The 19,905-nt window shown below is 36.4% G+C and overlaps 3 protein-coding genes across 5 annotated transcripts; 1 reads left to right on the top strand and 2 right to left on the bottom strand.

Moving 5' to 3' along the window:
* Positions 1 to 8: 8 nt before the first annotated feature.
* LOC306871861 (dynein regulatory complex protein 10-like) lies at positions 9 to 3,724 on the top strand. Of its 2 annotated transcripts, XM_079420068.1 has the most exons (6): positions 9 to 106; positions 193 to 295; positions 662 to 1,342; positions 1,433 to 1,666; positions 1,758 to 1,829; positions 2,348 to 3,724. In XM_079420068.1, exons 1-6 carry the CDS (start codon positions 102 to 104, stop codon positions 2,627 to 2,629), a joined length of 1,377 nt encoding a protein of 458 aa, XP_079276194.1. In that variant the 5' UTR covers positions 9 to 101; the 3' UTR covers positions 2,630 to 3,724. The 2 variants fall into 2 exon arrangements, with proteins under 2 accessions (XP_079276194.1, XP_079276195.1); XM_079420069.1 differs by lacking the exon at positions 9 to 106 and having other exon boundaries at positions 199 to 295; positions 677 to 1,342.
* On the bottom strand, positions 1,988 to 19,802 carry LOC306871863 (coiled-coil domain-containing protein 42 homolog). Of its 2 annotated transcripts, none has more exons than XM_079420072.1 (6): positions 19,531 to 19,802; positions 5,689 to 5,797; positions 5,468 to 5,572; positions 5,189 to 5,389; positions 3,646 to 3,714; positions 1,988 to 3,451 (listed from the first exon to the last, which is right to left on the bottom strand). In XM_079420072.1, exons 1-4 carry the CDS (start codon positions 19,584 to 19,586, stop codon positions 5,243 to 5,245), a joined length of 417 nt encoding a protein of 138 aa, XP_079276198.1. In that variant the 5' UTR covers positions 19,587 to 19,802; the 3' UTR covers positions 1,988 to 3,451; positions 3,646 to 3,714; positions 5,189 to 5,242. The 2 variants fall into 2 exon arrangements, with proteins under 2 accessions (XP_079276198.1, XP_079276197.1); XM_079420071.1 differs by lacking the exon at positions 19,531 to 19,802 and adding an exon at positions 5,976 to 6,102.
* On the bottom strand, positions 12,595 to 19,283 carry LOC306871862 (T-box transcription factor TBX5-like). Its single transcript, XM_079420070.1, has 8 exons — positions 18,454 to 19,283; positions 17,831 to 17,925; positions 17,250 to 17,369; positions 16,620 to 16,767; positions 15,692 to 15,844; positions 15,508 to 15,599; positions 14,578 to 14,714; positions 12,595 to 13,051 (listed from the first exon to the last, which is right to left on the bottom strand). Exons 1-8 carry the CDS (start codon positions 18,592 to 18,594, stop codon positions 12,666 to 12,668), a joined length of 1,272 nt encoding a protein of 423 aa, XP_079276196.1. The 5' UTR covers positions 18,595 to 19,283; the 3' UTR covers positions 12,595 to 12,665.
* Positions 19,803 to 19,905: the final 103 nt, after the last annotated feature.

Genomic DNA, 19,905 nt, shown 5'->3' with positions numbered 1-19,905 from the left:
TCATTTTTGGCCGCAGTGATGGAACAGCTGAAGTGTCATAATAAAAGCCACGGAGTGAAAATGAGTTTCATGCCAAACGCATTAAGACATTCAGTGATAATATGAGGTTTATGAAATACATGCAAGGGAAATTTATCTATATACATGTGTAAGTAAATCACGAATGAGATTTCTTATTTTGTTTGTTGCTAGAGTGGGAAGGAACTGGGATCATAATGGCATGCCACCGGTTGTCACAGCAACTGGTACACATAACTACATGCTACAGATTTCTACAAACAAGAATAATAACACGGTAATGTACAACATGTCCAGGGAGAGCAAAATGGTTATTGTTTATGAGTTATTTAGACATTTAAATGTTAAGCGCTAAGTGTTTCTTTCTCAGCAATGAATCGATCTTTTTAAAAATCTAGTTTACAACAAATGTAAGCTTTGTAATCATATTGGTTTAATGCATTTTGTTGAACAAAAAAGTTACAATTCCCTACAAAGATATTTTTTAAAAATCGTTTTTGTATGAATTGCATTTTAATGTATTTTAAGTAACTTTATGGATTCAGACTCTTATATCTCCTCCCTTGTGTATTTAAATAGCATACGTCTTTCAAAGACATTTTCTCCTCTTAAATGTTTAAAAAATGATTTGATGTCTGTATAGTTTTCTCTCACAAAGAAACCTCTAATGATGGGCTCAAAATCAGATGCCGTCCCTCCTGAAGACAGACTATCAGATGCAGCCACCCTTCCAAACAAAACTAAAGCAGACTACTTAAAGAGCATCAACCCCTCCAGGAAGACACTGTCATCTCTGGAAGCAAAGCTTATATTTGGGGTACTAGATGAGTGCATTCATCAGATGGAGATAGTCTCTCTTCTACCCACTTTGCTGAGCTCTCCAGAAGCACTTTCCCAGAGTCTTGGAGAGGAGGTGGTCCATGCCCTGAAAGAGCACCAGAGGCTTGGGGAAACATACCAAGCTATGGTGCTTGATTCGAGCTTTGAGCAAAGTGAACGAAAGGAACAATTAGGTGAATCAACAAAAGCAGTTCAGGACTCCTTTCGTAACATTATGCGGCTACTTAAGGCAGCTCCGACCACAAGGGAGGTGCTAAAAGGCATAGAACCCAACACAGGGGGAGAGATGGAGTCTCAGAAACTGAAAGCTGGCCTGTGTGAGTTGAGAGAAATTGTTTTGGAGAGGCTTCTCACTACACCTGCAGAGGAGAGAGAACGCAGAGAGATGATGTTTGAAGTCAGTCTACGTCACTCTGCCAACCAGGAGCTGATAGACTCACTGGAAAAAGAGGTTGCCAGTGCAATAAAGGAAAAGGATACAGAGGTTAGCAGCATGAGAAACAAAAAAAAAAAGAGTTCTTCAAAATACTTTCAATGCGTTCATTCTCTCTGTCTGACTCTCGCTTCAATTTAGATCTCCACGTTGAATAATAAAGTGCACCAGCTGAGAAGCTCACTGCATCAGATGGAAAAAGGTTTGGAGGACTTCATCGTCCGAACTCAACAGGACGCTGAGAAACAGAGTCAGTCAGACACAAAAACTTCAGAGGGGAAGAGAGCTCGTTTGCAGCAGGAGGCCAGTCAACTGACAGCTCAGCTCAATAATGTGACCGCAGAGGACAGAGAGAGAGAACTGACACTACGAAAGGTGCATTTATGCACATTGAAGTGTCATTCATTAAAATAGTGTGCATGGGTATAGACATTTTGTTGTAAATGTTGCTGGTTTGGATTTGCAGAAAAAATACAAGGAGGAAACCGAGATTGAGAACTGGATCCAGAAATATGATACTGAAATTGGGGAGAAACAGGTAGACATTAATCTGACATTTAGTGATGTTGATGGTCTCATTTTCAGATGTATTTGCAGATACCGTTCAAACATTTGGTGTGAGTATGATTTTTTAAAGATAATTATTCTTGAAAAAAAAGCACTCAATTGAACAAAAGTGACAGCAAAGACATTGTTACAAAAAACTGCTGTTCTTTATTCATCACACAAAAAAAGTATGATAGATTACACAAAAAAATATAATGATGTGAAAAGCATCTTGAGCACCAAATCAATATATTAGAATGATGATTTATGTTGAAAATTCAGCTTTGCCATCACAGGAATAAATTACATTTATTCAATGTCACACCCCATCTTCATGATTTAATAACAAATACATCAACACAAACAAGAAACTTACAGATTTGATGTGTGTGACCAGAACACTCAAATTACTTCTCAATTAATTGTCAATGTGTAAATGTATTTAAAAATGTAAATGTTGTTGTCTTTATGCACGTGCATTTGATTTTGTATGTCTATACGTGTGACTAGACAGAACTGGAGGAAATGACACGCATGTATGAAGCAGACATGGCAGAGCTGAGAGCGCTGGAGGAACATTCTGCAGTTCTGGACCTGGAGTACTCCCAGATTATGGAGGAGCGACAGGAGGCTCAGAAGCAGAGGGAACAACAGGACAGAGAAAGAGAGATGCAGAGCCAAGCTGCCACTGTCATTCAGGCCCACTGGAGAGGCTTTCGTGTACGCAAGGCCATGAAGGGCATCGCAAAGCCCAAGAAAGGGAAGAAAGGAAAGGGGAAAAAAGGGAAATGAAAGAAAGCAAGACACGAACACAGTGCAAAGTTATCAACATTATTTATGTTATTAGATAAATAAAATTGAAAAAACCCACTGTGACTGCGAGACTCATGAAGCATTCAAGTGTTCCCACTCCTCTGGAATACACTGCAGTTTTTGACCAGATATTTGCCCTGATTTGTCAGTCTAAGGGATTCGATGCTAGCTGCCAAAAGTCAGAACAAGTCTGCAGATTTTGGCCAGTTAGAGTTGACAGATTTCACAAAACATTGCATGGTGTTTAATGGGCACAGATTCCATCCAGTAGGAGGATATCACACATTTGATATTTTGAGCTGATCTGTTGTTTTATTTGCAAGTGTACGATGTCTTGTTTTCTTTTGAAAGTTGTGTAGTGTATTGCAGCTTATAGAAACACTGGCTGCATCTGAAACCTGAAAACTGCTGCCTACACATGATATAGAGGAAGAAATGAAGACATGTCTGAATCCAATGATAATGTTTTGATATTTCACATATCTGAATCCAATAATACTATTTCACTGATTATTAAAGAGGAAACATTTTTAATTAAACATACTTTTAATCTCCATGTCCCTGGACAATATTCCTGGTGTCCCTCCCACCCCAGTGCACAATCCTGTAAAATCCTCAAGGGTGGGCAGATGATGATTTTTATATAGTTTAGGCACATCTGTCCATTTTCAGTGGATATACATCTTCAGAGATTGGGTCTTAATCTCTGCTGTCATTCTCTTCATTTCGATTCGGCCTTGCCATAATGTTGAACTTCAGTTTATCATCTATAACTCTCATCAGCTGAAAATATTTCTGAATCTGGAGGGAAAATGACAAAAACATGAGTTCTTCACCGAAGCAGTTTTGAAAAAACGTAAGCTTGCCCGTTACATTTTACCACACATTGCTTTGTGATGACCTTTTAGAACGTTACTGTAGCTCATTTTAGTTTTAAAAATCATAACAACAAATGATTCATTCAAGGTTGCCAGAAGTATTTTTGAATTATTCACCATTTCCAACTGCTTGAAGGTGTCCACAGAGACTTTCCTGTAATGTGTGACTTTACCAATGTTCTCAAACTCAAATGTCAATAAAAAGGAGGAAAACAGAAGAAAAGTATAATATTACTATACAAAATTTTAGATACTGAAACAGGTAGAACCTATATAATGTACATTTGAGAAGGTCATCCATTCTGTTACCCCATTTGCTTCATCATTCAGAAAACAGAAAATGAAACCACACAGAATAAGACTGATCCAAAATGTCCATTGGCAGTTACACTTGATGGAGAATAGGAAATCAGGTGCTTTAAAGGAATAGTTCACACAAAAATTAAAATTCTGTCATTAATTACTCACCCTCATGTTGTTCCAAACCCTGTAAGACCCCGTTCATCTTCAGAACACAAATTAAGATATTTGTTATGAAATACGAGAGCTTTCTGACCCTCCATAGACAGCAAGAGTTCTACCACGATCAAGGAACAGAAAGGTAAATGCGACATCAGTGGTTCAACTGTGATTTTATGAAGCTACGAGAATACCTTTTGTGTGCAAAGAAAACAAAAATAAGGACTTTATTCAACAGTTCTTCTCTGCATCACCCTGGCGTGATTTTGGGGAGTATCACGATGCATGTGCGTGCTTTTCCTGCATATAAACAACGCATGCGTGTGGTTCTGCTGATTTCGAACACGCATGTGCTGCACCTTGTTTACTTTCAGATAAACAGCACATGCATGCGTCAGGATACTCTCCAAAATGGCGCCAGGGTGATGCGGAGGATAAGAATTGTTGAATAAAGTCATTATTTTAGTTTTCTTTGTGCACAAAAAGTTTTCTTGTAGCTTCATAAAATTACGGTTGAATCACTTATGTCATATGGACAGTTTTAATGATGTCCTTACTACGTTTCTGTGCCTTGATCATGGTAGGACCCTTGCTGTCTATGGAGGGTCAGAAAAGCTCTCGGATTTCATAAAAAATATCTTAATTTGAGTTCTGAAGATGAACAAAGGTCTTACGAGTTCGGAACAACATTTTTGGGTGAACTATCCCTTTAAGGCAAGCATGTCAGTTCATTTGGCACCCATATATTTAATGCCCTTCAGGCAGCTACTTCAAGTCATGCAAGTATAGCATGAATGTGGAAAGACTGTAATCTGCATATTTGTTTTTGACTAATACATTATCAAAAATTGTGCTACTTCATCTCAAATGATGGACAAAAACCTTGCGTAAACTGTAAGCTGGCACTTCCATTCCCATAGCTGATGTACTGAGCATCGCAATGTCTCTATCAACATTTTTTAACTCTCTCTGTGTACGGCTTTCCATATCCTCCCATTCATATCTGTAAGAAAAACCGCCTCTGCCCTTTCCAGTCTCTAGTTCAAATAACTCTGCAAACTCTGAAAGTATGAAAAGTCTCACTCTTCAGCCAAATGAGGCATGTGAGACCAGGGAAAAACCTTGACAGTTTCTCCGAGTTGTTTACCTGTTCCCTTTCCAGACATAACAGCAGTAGACTACCAACTAATAGTGCAACTACCTTTCCAGACATTTTTGCGGCTCTCTCCAGGAACTCTTGGTAGCACATGCCCTTTCAAACACGATCCTCCAGTAACTCTTTTCGTGCCAGCAGGGTGTCGTTCTCTGCCTTTAGCTTCTGAATCTCTACTTCTTTCGGTCTGATTTGAGCTCTCGCTGCTTCTGCTTTCTTTATGGCACGCAACCGTCTGGCATAATTTTCCTTGAGGGAAAGAAATACAAGTCCATTTAACACATTATCCATTCATATCCATGTAGTTGTTTCGGAATGCTGCATTACTTGCAAAAACGTATTATATTTCAGTATGGATTTCTTCAGTTTCTCCTCTTCTTTCTTAATGTTTTCGTCTCTCTCTCTTAAATTCTCCTGCTGCATCTGCATCTCCTGACAACAGCACACATAAAGCAAGAAAAACTAACTGGAACATCTAAAAAGTACATTTTAAATATGTAAATAAATAACTGAAAATGTAAATAGCTGAAACGTATTTTTTTCACCACCTCTTTTTGAGCTTCCAGTGCCCTGGTCACGCTGGTGCACTCCTCGCGCGCCTCCACAAGCCTCATTGCACTTACACTCAAATCCGCCAAATCCTGCTCGGCCTTATTTCTGAAATTTTCAACAATTTCTGAATAAATGCAATTCACTCTGAACCATCTCTGTGCGCCCAAACAATGCTTATCTGCACCTCTGCGACTCTGAAATCACATTTCAATGGCCATAACGACGGCACATTAATGGTTAAAGAAAAAACACTGGTGTAATAAATGATAATGCCTATACTTACAATCTGAGTCGTTCTTCGAAAATCGACTGAAAGTAAGCTTCCAAATTCAAATTCATCTTTTCGAACCCCGCAAACTCAAACGCGCCGCTCGCTGTAGACAAACTTTCTGCGCTCGTGTCGTTTCCACAGAAACAAAAAAGCAAAGCTCTTTCCTTTGTTGCCCTCCAGTGGCAGATTACATTTCTTAGATCACTAAAGACTGCTGCTTTAATGACACCGAGTTAAATACTTCAGGAAATGCCCCAAAATTACCTTTCAGTTTATTGACGTATTGATGAATAATGCTGCTGGGTGAACTTATTATTATTATTATTATAAATCTAGCCTTATAACCATTTTTGGTGTATGGATCAGTAGCACACAATCATCAGTTCCTACGCACTGAAGCGCACTCAAATGCACGCTATGAAGCATATTCTGTAAAGAAGCCTGTTAAATGTCTTTTTCGCTTCAGATCGTGCCAAAATGCACTTTGTTGTCTACATCATTAGAATTTAATATGCATTTTTTGCTGTTTAATGAATAATTCCACTGGAATAAGAACGTGAGAACATTTTTTTACGCTGCTTAATGGACTTGATAATATAAATTCAAATACGTTAAGTGTTTTTATGTGTTTTTTTATTCCTTTTTGTTTTCGTGCATGTGTCCAGACCTTCATTTATCTTTCATAAACATGATTCCGTCTCCTGTCACCTTCTCACCTAATGCATTAGGGCCATAAAGGCTTCTGTGTAGTGTAGAATTAGAGGAAATTATTTTTTAACACCCATGTAAATGTCCAAAACTGAAAAGAGAAGAATCTTACTATGCCCCACCCCCCACAGTAGACATTTGTTCAGTTTGGTTATTATTTTTGGATTCTGTACAAAAAATATGTCTCTTTTTTTGTCTTAAGTGTATGCAATAGCAATAATCTTGCTTTGTGACTTTTCATTTAGGATTGCAATTTTAATAAAAAATCCATGTGCAAAATAATATAAAAACTATTGAATCTTTCACTGAGAGAGACCTGAGAAAATCTGATCCTATGGACTGAAGGCAGGGATCCCTTTAGTCTTGACCCTTTCACTGACCTCAAATCTCAGAAAGAAAGAAAGAAAAGAATTGCAACCCCATCTTTCAGCATGCTGTTCAGTGGCATCAGGTCTGTGTGTCTCTCTATTGTGTTCACACATGATTGAACACTGAACAAGCACAGGCGAAATTCATTATTCAAGAGCATAACAGAGGTGAGTGAGTAACCCGGAGAGCCACTCAATGTTCAGGATGATGTTTACCATTGCTTAACGTTCTTGATAAGTGATAAGACACCGCAGCTGTCCTGCTGGGCTAGGGTCAGGGAGCATTTGTTTGTTTGTTTGATAGTTGTAATGCACCGTTTAGTGTTGCAAAAAGAGGGTTTGCTCATGGGGAGTAAACAATATTGTACACGAATGCTGGGGAGAGAGAGAACGAAAGAGAGACGGATAAAAGAAAGGGGGAGACTAATGGTAAAACAGTTACAGGTGATGCAGGGCTTGAATAAAAGCCATTGTTCAGCCAAAAATTTTAACTCTGACAGAATTTTCTCACTTTCACATCGTTCCAAACTTGAATATCTTCATTTCTTTAGCAGAACACAGAAGTCATGCAAGTTTTAAACAGCATGAGAGTGAGTCAGTTTAAAGCTATGGGTCAAAATGTTTGTAATAAGATGTTTTTTTTTATGTTTTTGAAAAAAAAATAAGTACCGTAACTTATGCTCACCAATAGCATTTATTTGATGAAAAATACAGTAAAAACACTAATATTTTGAAATCTCATCAGATTAAAAACTGTTTTATATCTAAATATATGTTTTTCCTGAAAGCTGAATTTTCAGCATCATTACTCCAGTCTTCAGTGTCTCCTGATCCTTCACAAATCATTCTATGCTGATTTGCTACTCAATAAACATTTCTTATTATTAGCAATGCTGAAAACAGTTTTTCCTGCTTAAATTATTATTATTTATTTATTTATTGTGGAAACCCTGATACACTATACCATTCAAATGTTAGGTTGAAAGAAAGAAAGAAAGATTAAATACTTTTATTCAGCAATTAAATGGATGAAAAGTGACAGAAAACAATACATTTATAATAAATACAGTTTTTTTTACTTTCTTTTCATCAAAGAAAACAAACATGACGGTGTATTAAGTAACAAAAACTGTTTTTAACAGAAATACTATTAGGAACCATTATTAATAATAATAATAACTGAGCATAAATAATAAATGATAATACTTAAGCCTCAAATCAGCATATTAGAATGATTTCTGAAAGATCATGTGACATTGAAGACTGAATCAATGGCAGCTTTGCATCACTAAATTATATTTTAAATATACAGAAAAAGAAAACAGTTCTCTTACATTATAACAGTATTTCACTTTTTTTTTTTTTTACTGTATTTTTTATCAAATAAATGCAGCTTAAATGCAGCACGAGATATTTCTTCCAAAAACAATTGTACAACAATTTTCAACTTTTGTCCATTTGCATATATAAAATATGCCATTAATATGAATTAAAATGATCTACAATTAACATGCAGAAGGTTTCAACATCTGATTAATATAAGAACATAATATCATTACGGAGGACAAAACTAATGTTTTCAAAAGTTTCTAATTTGATTATGAAACAGTCATTCAAAAACAATATTCCCTTTGAGGTCACGAAGGAGGCCAAACATCTCATTTTGCTCGAACTATATTCAAGCAGACATTCAAGATGTGGGAAGGCATTTTAAAAAAGGTTCAGATTAGTGAAACAAGTGTTTGTGAAAGGTCAAGCTGTGGACATTAGGTCGTACATACACACACACACACACACACACAAACACACTCATATGCAGACACTGCATGACCGGCGGTGCCACTCGTGGTTAGTGATATCATTATGGCAGTTTTGCGTGGAGGGATTAGGGCTCTTTGGCTAATGGATAGTGACAGTGGCTCCTTGTTGCCGAAGCACACTGCCCCAGAACATTTGGAGGTGGGGTGCGCTGGGTGGGGGGCATCGGGGGTGGCCCGTTCACCTCCACAGTGCCAGTGTGCCGTTAGTAAACATTAGTTTAGCCCAACTCTTGTCCTCACTCTTGTGTGCCTGTGGGTCATCTGTATGTTTCTGATCACTGAATTATATCAGACACTGTAACGTGAATATCAAAATCAATAAAAACGTGATCAGGTTTTTTGGTGGATTAAATACATTCATTAATACTAAACTTTAAATGATACATTATTAATAGTGCACAACAGAAATAATAGTATTTTACCAGGTAGCATGAGTGCATGCTGCTTTTTGATTTAGTTGCTGATTTACAACTAAAACACACTAAAGATGTAATGCTTTTGAAGAGTCTGCTGAGGTCTTTTCTGTCTGTGTTTGTCTGCAGGCTTTGACTTTGAGGATTATGAGGTCTCCATAGGGAACAGTCTTCTTAGGATGAAATGTTGGGGGAGGGGCTTATGAGTGTTTTCTGGTCCACTAAGCAGCAGATACAAACACACACACATGCACTGACCCACTCTTGATATCTATGGCTGCTGGTATTTGGTGCTGATTATTGACAACTGCTGACTACGGTGACTATTTCTCTCTCGCTTTCTGTCAAATATATATATATTATCTTTAAACATTTAAGCAGATTTTTTTGATTTCATATAAAAAATACATTTATACATTAAAATTTAAATTTGGGGTCAGATGTCTAATTTATTGTACAAATCTGAAGATAAAGAATAATATTGTTTTCAATTCACTTCAGTTACAGTGCCTGCTGAACTTCTACTGAACTCCATTATGAGTCTACCATTTAAAAGTTTAGGGTTGGTGAGATTTGTTCTCATATGCTCACTGCTGCATAAGGCTGCATTTATTTGATCAAAATGATGATAAAATAGTGTGAAATATTATTAGAGTTTTTAATTGTTTACTGTTTTAATGTAGTTTAAAATATAATTTATTCTTGTGATGGCAAAGCTGAATTATCAGCAGCAATTACTGCAGTGTTCAGTGTCACAAGATGATGATTAAAAAGTTTAAAAGAACAGCATTTGTTTGAATGAAAAAATAAATGTCTTTACTGACACTTAATAAAAGTATTAATTTCTTTCTTTCAAAAAAAAATTATAATACCCCCTATTATTTAAAACATTTGTTTTCATGTTTTCAACAAGGTTTGGAACGCATTACCTCATGAAAAGCACAAACACCACATGTAATAAAAAACAGATGAAATTAACTCCAGCCAGTGCTGAAATCAAAACACACACATAGCTGGGTATCAAAAAGCTGATAAAGTTTCTTCAGGTCAAAGCTTGGAATAAAGAGAAACAATTATGAATACATAGATTAGTTGTGAGCTGCACTCCTACTTAACGTTAAGATTTTCGATCTCTTCCCACTGCGCAATAAATTCGCTTAAGTGGGTATCTTTCGCTTTCGCATTTTGCTTAAGTGGGCATCTTAACGATGAACGGGTTAATAGCATTACTGGCTAATGTCAGGGAGGTAAAAGGGCCCTTATTGGACCATGCACGTTTACCAGAGTGTACTGGGGGCTGTGGCGTGTTTCCTGGAGGAGCTGGATGATGCCATTAGGTTTGAGAAAATGAGCTCAGATCACTTAATTAGCAGTAAATAAGTGCTTCGCTGGACCGGGAAATCCAGTCAGGGTCAGAGGCTTTTTAAAGACTCGATTTGGGTTCAGATTTCCATCTGAAAGAGAACATCAATAGGAGCCACCCAAAACTGTTCCGCTGAGAAGAGGCAGAGGAATTTATTGATAGTGATGTAATAATTATGAATGTCATTTCAAAATCTCAATCATTTATGGAAATTATAGTATATAAACTGCTAAAAGGGACATAATAGAACTGCATTATTTTCCTCCAAGCAGAAAGCATTGTTAAAGTGTATAAAAATTTCCTGGCCTTTAGATGAAAAATTGTTTTCCCCTAAAGAACTTTCCAGTCATTTATGTGAAGACAAACTTCTGATATCTCTCCCTCTCTCTGTTTCCCTGTAACAGCTCAAAATCTTACGCAATGTGTGAAACTACAGCTCTAAGGCACACACACACACACACACACACACACACACACACACTACTAAACTGTTGTCATACGTGTATGCATGCACACATACACATATACTGCATAACTTCCACACAAAATATCAAAATCTATGAACTATGTCATATCAACACAAAAGACATTGCTGTGGATGAACATTTTATTTCAGCTTCATATTCAAACAAGTTTCAGAAAACACCTTCACAAAACACAGAAACTTTACATTTGTCTGGGTAAAGCAAACTGCTCAATAAATTTAAAAACGCTTTACAAATAAATATCAACAAACACAAATTGTGAACTCAAAATCAATAAATAGTTCATCATTATAAATAATCGAAACATGAATTTCACAACATTAAAAGTTTTCTTTAAAATGACCATGTTTCACTCATGAAATTCTTATTGCATGGTGTGTCTATAAATAAATGTCCAGCTGATGCCTCCCCTCCTCTCTGTCTCTCTCTCTCTGTATCTCTTGCCTTGGGCCATGACAGGATTGGTAACATCACTGCTCTCTTAACGGACTGTGACACGTGCAGTACCCAGCATTCCCTTCTCTCATCAGAATAGAGTAAGAATAAACAAAATAAAGGACCTCCATCTGAAGCTAGACAATGTATGACAGGAGGTTTAAGAGTTTTAAATCTGGCACTTTCTTGCATTTGGGTGTGTTAGTGTTTGTACATCAGCATTGCCAAAGTGAAATAGTTTCTCCCTAAAGTTTCACAGATTCTGAACATGAAGCAACCCACCTCCTTAACTTTATTCCCCTTTTATAAATTCCTGGTGTGGTTGTATCTGGATGAAAAAAAACTAGTAATGGTAACAGAGATTCACACATCTTTACCAGAAGATATTTGATACACATGTACACAAAATCTCACACACACATCACTGAAGGCTAAAGAGACATGCAAACATTCATCACAGGGTTTGGAATAAGAGGAAATTTTGTCTATTTTTAATTAAAATCTCTATTTTTTATCCTGAAATCCCATTAGTTTCCACTTGCTCCACAGTATATATATATATATTATATATATATATATATATATATATATATATATATATATATATACACACATATATTATAATCTAATTTATTTAATACTATTATTATTTTATTAATTTGTTATATTTTAATTTACGTAGATGACAAAAAGCATGAGCAAATGTAAAATATTATTATAAAAAGTATATATAAAATTATAAAAATGTTAAGAAAATACATACAAATATTTATACCAATATGTGAAATAAGAATTGCAGATACTATATTGCAAATTATATTAATTTTGATGTTGAATTTTATTCTTATTTGTTATTTTGTTATTTTGATCTAGCAGAACTGAAAAAAATATATATATATTTTTTAATTATTTTAATTTGCTAGACCTTATTCACAACAAGGTAGACTGTGAAGCAAAAAAGATGCAAACTTGTGATTTCAGGATAAAATTATGAGTATGTTACCACAATTATTCACAGACTCTTTTTCAATCTTTTTCTTCTCTCTCTCTCTCTCTCTCTCTCTCTCTCACACACACATACACACACACACACACATCAGGCACACTTGCTCAACTCCCCTCGCACCAGCTGTTTTGGCTGAATGATCGATTGCAAGCATAAAGCGAGAAATCAGTCATCATGCAGTGTGACTGGACACCCACCTCACAGGTGTATTGTGGATACAGTTCCTGAGAGAGGTCAGTGGGGGGAACAAAAGTTCCACCCATTTCTTTAGCTGAAGAAAAGCTTTGGTAAGTTGTGCTGTCTGTATAAGATGCCCACCTGAGGTCCTCCATGCCCACCTGAGGGCTTCCATACATGCAAGGCTGGTGCTGTGCGGTATCCATACTGCAGGGGGCGCTGTGCACAGGGGTTGCCTCTGGAGAGAGCTGGTAGGTGAAGAGGTGGTAGGTGGGGTCATGAGTGGGAGGGGTTCCACTGAGGGTGTGGTCACCTGCAGAGAGAAACACAAACCTGGTTCAATAATTCCAGCAGATGATTAGTACATCAGCATAATCAGCATAGTAAATCTGCTCTGAAATGTGGATTTTTGCCTTAAAAGAATTGCTCTTTCTTTTGGGTTTACCTAACTGGTTGTTTAGAGAAGACGCCACAGAGCTTTTGAATTAATAATGGCCTGCAGGATGCCAAAAGGTTTACAGAGTGCTCTCTGTCACATGCAGAACAGGGTCTAGACATCAAAAATAATTGAGATTTTGGCTCCTAAAATATTCAGGAGCAAAATTACACTGTAAGAAAAAAAAATGTAGAAAAATGGAAAAGGAACTGGTAGTTATCAGCCAGGAAATTATCTGTTACGTTTATGGACAGTTCCTTTAACCCTACAACATAATATAATATAATATGCAAAATACATGTAGAAAAAGCAATACAGAAAAATCCTTCATTCCTTCATTCCTCCAATACAGAAAATTAGGGTGTTAATTCCAAATTAACACCCTAATTTACTGACTTCTCTGTCAAATTACATAACTGTTTATAATAGAGACTATGACTACTTAAATTATATAAAATATGATGTTCCTTGTTATATTTGGTATATATATATTTTTTTTCTCTCTTATACTTGCATTGTTGTATGTTTATCTTATCTTTAACTAGTATGTAGCACCGTGGTCCTGCGAGACACGACATTTCGTTCCACTATATGTGTAACTTTGTTTGGGTGACATGTTACAACCATTATCAATCAACATTTTAGCCTCTGCCTCACCCAACTGGCAGAAATACTTTTTATGAAACAGATAACGGTTGCCAGTTCATTTAGAATTGACTCTATGAACAGAGTATGTGTTTCTGCTGATCTCAGTGGCTAAAGCAAACACACAAAAAAACAACTTGGTGTTCAGTGAGCACCTTTGTTCAGTGAACAGCTTTAAACGATTCACTGACTGAGTAAGTCTGTTTCAAATGTGTGTTAGTTTGAGGCTGATTCATGAATATTTGTGACTGACTGAAAAAGAGTTCATAAGAGTCATTTGTTCATGAATCTAACATCTCAACACAGTTTGGGTTAGTTGTTGCATGCAGGAAAGAAACAAATAGATAATAATGGCAAATAGATTTTAAATTATTGTTGCATTTTAGAAGAGAATGAGCTGTCAATTATAAACCTTAGTACTACCAAATTTTGTTGTTTGTAACTTTATTAAATCTCTTCAAAAGAACATTGTTTTAAAAAAGCCCACAATAATTCCAAGTAACATAGCCTACAAGAAAGGAAAAAATACAATTACGAAATACTGAAATATATAAAAATCAAATTATAACTTGGATTAAATTTAATTAATTTGAATTTCATTTCATTTCATTTTCAGTTGCTATAAAGATTTACATTTAAAAAAGAAAGTTAAATTCCACAAAAATGTAACTGTAAATTTATATTTGTGTAAATAAAACTTGAATATAATCAAAATATGATAACACAGAAATTCAACCTTTTTGTTTTGCACCATGTACCTGAAATGTCAGAGCAGGTGTAACCAGGACTGGGCTTTTGTGTCACAGTGTATTCTGACCGAGAGAGACAGGAGTCAGGAGAGTGTGGAGCTGCACGCTGCCTTGCGGTACTACGTGGTACGAGTGGATACTCCTTACTGTGAATAAAGGGTAAAATATGCATCAGACACATTGATTCCAACAGCAGAGACCTAGAAAATATTTGAGAAATTGGGAAAATGCCATTTAAAGACAGGACGCAAAAGATATATTGAGAATATTTCAGAAGCCCAATGCATCAGGGAACTTTTAGGGGACGAGTCACGAAACACTGGCACTAGAGTTGATGTATCAGGGTGTTAAAAGAGAGAGAGGAGGCTCGTGATTTGCATTGGCACGGTGGGACGGCAAAGGGTAACGGATATCATTTGCACAGTACTGATCGTTTCTAATTAAATTTCTAAGCTAAGAGACAATTACAGTAGCTAAAAATCTTTTCTATACCCCCTTTCCAATCGGACTCATTCCTCTTTCTCTCTGTTTTTTCACTCTCTCTCTCAAAAACGCATTTACTTAGACACACACACATTAGCCCCTCAGTGACCTCTCTGTGTGACAGTGTGTTGTGCCGCTCTGCTCTTAATATTGTTACACTATAAATATCCCTCTCTTGTGTGTCACATTCAATACTGTCAACATGCAACACAAAGCTTTGACTTTTGTTCCTAAACCCTGCTAGTTAAAAGGACAATATATTCTCCATGTATCTGAAACAACATCAGTGGCTACGAGATGCAACACACAATGACATGCAGGCACATAGGACATGTATAAAATAATACAATACATTAGTGATTCATCATTACTCACATACAAACTCACAGTGCTGTTATGATCCACTAAAGTAAAATATTTGCATACGTATAAATGTTTAAAATATGTGTGTTCCACCTTGGTGTACGGGACATGCGATGCAATTCGATATCGTCATTTCCACGGAAACCTTTAGCAAATGGATTATTCTCAATCTTCAGCTGAGTGATCTAAAAAAAACAGAGGATTAAAGATGAACACTCTACTGCTTTCTGCAAATGTATGCATTTTTTCTGTGATCATAGGGGGTCTTGCTGCTTACTGTGTGGTTCTGGTAGGATGTTACAGCGATGAAGGTCGTCTCAGGAAACGAGTGTGTGCAGAAACTTGTGTTGCTGGAGCCAAAGCTGTTCCTCTCGTCTGCCTTCACAATGTGCAGGCGAGGCTGGTATTTATGCATGGAATTTAAAATGATCTGCAGAAAATAACAGGAAGAGATCTCCTGATCAACACATTATGGTTACATAAGGGTTTCTGCAGGTTTATGAGGGTGAATTTAAGATGTTTTAGGATCTTTTTAAGATAATAAAAAAAAAATTTCAATAAAATTTCAATACCTCTGCTCCAATCCATATTATACCTTCAGATCACATTGCAAAGAAACTGATGTTACTCCTCTGTATTTTTGTCTTGTTTTTCAGTGCAAATGTCTAAAGATTTTTAAATCAAGATGCATTTACTTGAGAAGCAAAATGACAGGAGATAAGAAGTCTTCTTTCTGTGAAATTTATCAAAATGATGCAAGTTTGTGATGAAATAAAAAATGTTCTGCCAATAAAAAATTAACAAAAAAAAAAGTTGTCATGCCCCATTGACAGATATTTGTTCTTGTTTTAAACATGAACTCATTTAATTTTGTTCAACATCATATCTTCATTCTGCAACTCAAGTAAATGTATCTTGATTTAAGGATGTTTAGAAATTTGTTTTGGAAAAGAAGATGAAAATACTGAGGAAGATATTAATTTAGCATTGCATGCAACATTGATTTTATGAATGTAAGACTTTCTGCTCTGATTTCAGACATTTTTAGTGCCTTATTTTATGGAAAGGTGAATTAAGACCCTTTAAAGACCCACAGAAATCCTGTTCCATGTCCAGTTCAATCCAACTAAGCTGTAAACCAGTGGAGAGTTTAATTATGTTCATCAGTAAATAACCAATCAAATTTGACTGGCATCATCACTGACATGTCCGAAAGGATCCAGGTGGTTGTTGGTGAGTTTGAGCTTCTGGAAAGAGACGAGCTGTCTCATCCAGTGAGCTCCTGAAGCCGGTGAGTCTGGGTGCACATACAGTCGGCCTGGAATCGCCGGCTCAGCTTTACCACTTATGGACCTACAGAGCAGATAGGACACAAACGAGTTGATAAGGACTTTCTGTCTGCTCCACAATTCTGAGATAAAAGATCAGGTTACAAAATAAACTTCTGTCTCAGAGACAGTTGAGTTTCTCTGCTTAGTGTGAATCCTCCACTTACTGAACAATATTCACTAACCAGTAACCAAGGCTTATAATTGCATTATTCTTGCATCATTTCACACACAATAGAGCTCATTAGTATTTATGCTATGCAAAACTTTCTCTTAGCATTCCTCCATTGATTTAGCTACACCTATCATTTTCAGTCAGTTACGTCCAACAGCTCAATAACCTTTCATACAAACATTCAATCACCACTCAAAATCTTTTTAATAAAATGCCTAGTTAATATTCATTGTTGAAAAAGAATCAAACATCTTTATAAATGTTTACCTTTCTATTACTTCATGTATTTTAATAGCATTATAGTTTATAATTATAATTTATTACTTTCTTACCATTTGTTATCTGCAAACTTATACCGATGCTCGTCGGCTGAAATAATGTCCATCAGTAAGATATATTTTGCTTTGGGGTTTAAGCCTGTTACCTTCACTTTGTAGCTGGGAAACATTCGTCTGTAAAAGATCAATGATCCATTAGAGAGCCAAAAGCAATATTTGAATAATAATGGTAGTAATAATAATAATATTAATACAGTGGAGTATTGTCTTGTTTGTCAACATTTTCCTGATCCATGAAGACATTGGATGTAATGACACAAGGTATCACACATATTTAGAGAAATCAATTGTTTATAATTTTCAGTTTTATTTAAAGTGACCCACTTTGGTTAAAAACACTAGCAAAATGGAAATAGATTTATTTTGGGGAAACAAATCTTGGTACAGCAGCATGTTTGAATATGATGGCAAATTGTGCCCTATTTCTCACTGTTGTCCTCCAGGGGCTTTTCCCTGCCTGGGGAATTTTGTGTTGAAAATCGTTTTGATCCAGGAATATTCAATAAAAAGAAATATGTATTTTCTATCTTCATACATTGTTGGGTAGAAAAAAATTCAATTAAAAAGAGACTCACCGGCCAGCTTTGGTGATGATCATCTCTGTAGTGATATCATGAAATTTCCCCCACAGATCTCTCTCGTGCAAATAAACTTTGATTCCCTCCATACCCTGCACGCCAGGATCAGTCAAAAAAATAAAAAAAATAGTAATAGTAACAAAAATTCTACTTTTTTTTCTGACAAATGCAAACAATATACTAACATGATATTTAAATAAAGAATGAGTTTTAAGTTGTAGGTGTTTTTTTTTTACCAGTGTTTTTAGTCCATACGAATCATAATTGTGAAAATAGTCGAGACTGGATTCGAATTTGAAAGCAAATTAAAAAGATTCGCGTGTACATTTTGTAGACAGACATATAACAAGAAATGATCTAAATACGCTACGTAACAAATAATGCAGTGTGATGCTTAAAAAAAGTCTATTTGCTTGTTATATAAACATTAATTGATTTGCAAATATGCCATCTTCTTAGTGAATTTCCAATGTGCAACAAATAATTCCACTTAAAATTAAATAACTAGACCAATAATATAGGCTAATAATAATAATGCAATAATAAACAAATGTTGACAAAAATTCTCACAGCAGAATTTTGGCCTCGCATTTTGCCTCACGTGCACAGTTATGGCTGACCTGTTGTGAGAGCTGAGTTTGCATCGGCGGAGACCCGGCTTTGCACCGACCGTGATGACCGGAATCTTCCTCCTCGAATCCCATCGCGGGGGAATCGCCGCCGGAGCATGACTGCTGACATCCGAACTCTAAATTCGCCATATCCCCGATTGAGTTTAACTACGGTGAACTAAAGACGCGCAAGGGAAATTGTAGAAATATTTTCACCAGGTGATCTTCAGAATTAACCTAAATAATAATAATAATTATAATAAAAATAGCCTAGGCTACATAAATAAAAACTAAGAATGAAAAGAAATCCACATTAACTGTAATCAACTGATTTCTTTAAATTATCGTGTAGCAAAAAAAGCAGCCTGGTAGATAAATAATTTTTTGCCTACAATGATTTGCTGGCTCGCGCATTCGATTGAGAGAATTTTAGGACAGAAGTTTTGGTTCTAAAGCGTTATAGGCCTATGCCGACTATCGGAAATTCTCAAATTGCAGGCTGATATAAGTATATTCATTTATTCCTACAGAATCCAATAACTTAAATTAATTTTAATTTTATATTTTCCTCGCATGTAGGCTACTTGGATTTCTGTCGTCTCTTACCTCATTGTTTAATGAACTTTTCGTTGCTGACTTAATTCCGATAAAAAAGGGGCAATTTTAAATTCGTCCCCAATGATTTGTTTCTCCAAGAGGCCTATGATTTTAACCTCCCTGAATACAAATAAAATACATGCAAAAAATAGTTAGGGCGATTTAATTTAGATTTTCCTCTCTCCTCAAACCGCTTTGCCGAGCTCTGCCCTTCTTCTGCCGTGTCTCTCTTTTCTCCCTCCATCCATCCATTCTCTGTCTCCCATTATGTGATGCTTTCTATGTCGTCACACTTTTTTCATTCACACACTCATGACACGCCATGCCCAAACTCACACAAGGCGACAAAATTCACCATAAACACCCACATTGCGCGCACACCTCTTGTCCTCCAAGATAAACCTGCTTGTTCCTATGCGCTTTCCAAATACAAATACAAAATTGAGGAACATCCTAAATAGCTTAAGAAGAGAAATTCGCTGTACTCACATATCTGGCACCGACTTTAGGCTTAGACTCCAAGTTGTTCGGTAAATACTCAGCATCTCTGTGCGCGACGGCTGCGCGCTGCGGGGTTAAGAGTTGAGGAGGTCGAAAGGAGGTAACTAGGCGAGCGCTCTATCCTCTCTCTCTCTCTCTTTCACTGCTCAAGTCCGTTTGTATTTGTTTGCTGGTGACACAAAACAACATCCCCTCAGTAATAACTTTGGAAATATTATTTGATCTATTTAATGCCGCGTGACCAAGTGCGCGCGTTCTCTGTCACTTATATAGTTCGCATTACTTCAAAACAGGCTTCCATAAATAAGACAAGTGGATGATAACAGGATAGCTTGCAGTGCGGAGTCGTGGGAACATTGCTCG

Source organism: Barbus barbus (assembly GCF_936440315.1).
Source record: "Barbus barbus genome assembly, chromosome: 6".
NCBI lineage: Eukaryota > Metazoa > Chordata > Actinopteri > Cypriniformes > Cyprinidae > Barbus > Barbus barbus.
This window is presented reverse-complemented; position numbering and strand designations above follow the sequence as displayed.

What these genes read in the sequence shown, in the direction of transcription:
- LOC306871862 (XM_079420070.1), bottom strand. Translation starts at nt 18,594, where the DNA reads ATGGCGAATTTAGAGTTCGGATGTCAGCAGTCATGCTCCGGCGGCGAT. An exon ending in AAGTTTGCAGATAACAAATG is followed by an intron (nt 16,768 to 17,249) that starts GTAAGAAAGTAA and finishes TCTGCTCTGTAG; the next exon opens with GTCCATAAGTGGTAAAGCTG. An exon ending in CATCCTACCAGAACCACACA is followed by an intron (nt 15,600 to 15,691) that starts GTAAGCAGCAAG and finishes TGTTTTTTTTAG; the next exon opens with ATCACTCAGCTGAAGATTGA.
- LOC306871863 (XM_079420072.1), bottom strand. Translation starts at nt 19,586, where the DNA reads ATGCTGAGTATTTACCGAACAACTTGGAGTCTAAGCCTAAAGTCGGTG. An exon ending in CTAAAGTCGGTGCCAGATAT is followed by an intron (nt 5,798 to 19,530) that starts GTGAGTACAGCG and finishes TGAAAATTTCAG; the next exon opens with AAATAAGGCCGAGCAGGATT. An exon ending in CACTGGAAGCTCAAAAAGAG is followed by an intron (nt 5,573 to 5,688) that starts GTGGTGAAAAAA and finishes TGCTGTTGTCAG; the next exon opens with GAGATGCAGATGCAGCAGGA.
- LOC306871861 (XM_079420068.1), top strand. An exon ending in GAGAACTGACACTACGAAAG is followed by an intron (nt 1,667 to 1,757) that starts GTGCATTTATGC and finishes TTGGATTTGCAG; the next exon opens with AAAAAATACAAGGAGGAAAC. An exon ending in CTGAAATTGGGGAGAAACAG is followed by an intron (nt 1,830 to 2,347) that starts GTAGACATTAAT and finishes ACGTGTGACTAG; the next exon opens with ACAGAACTGGAGGAAATGAC.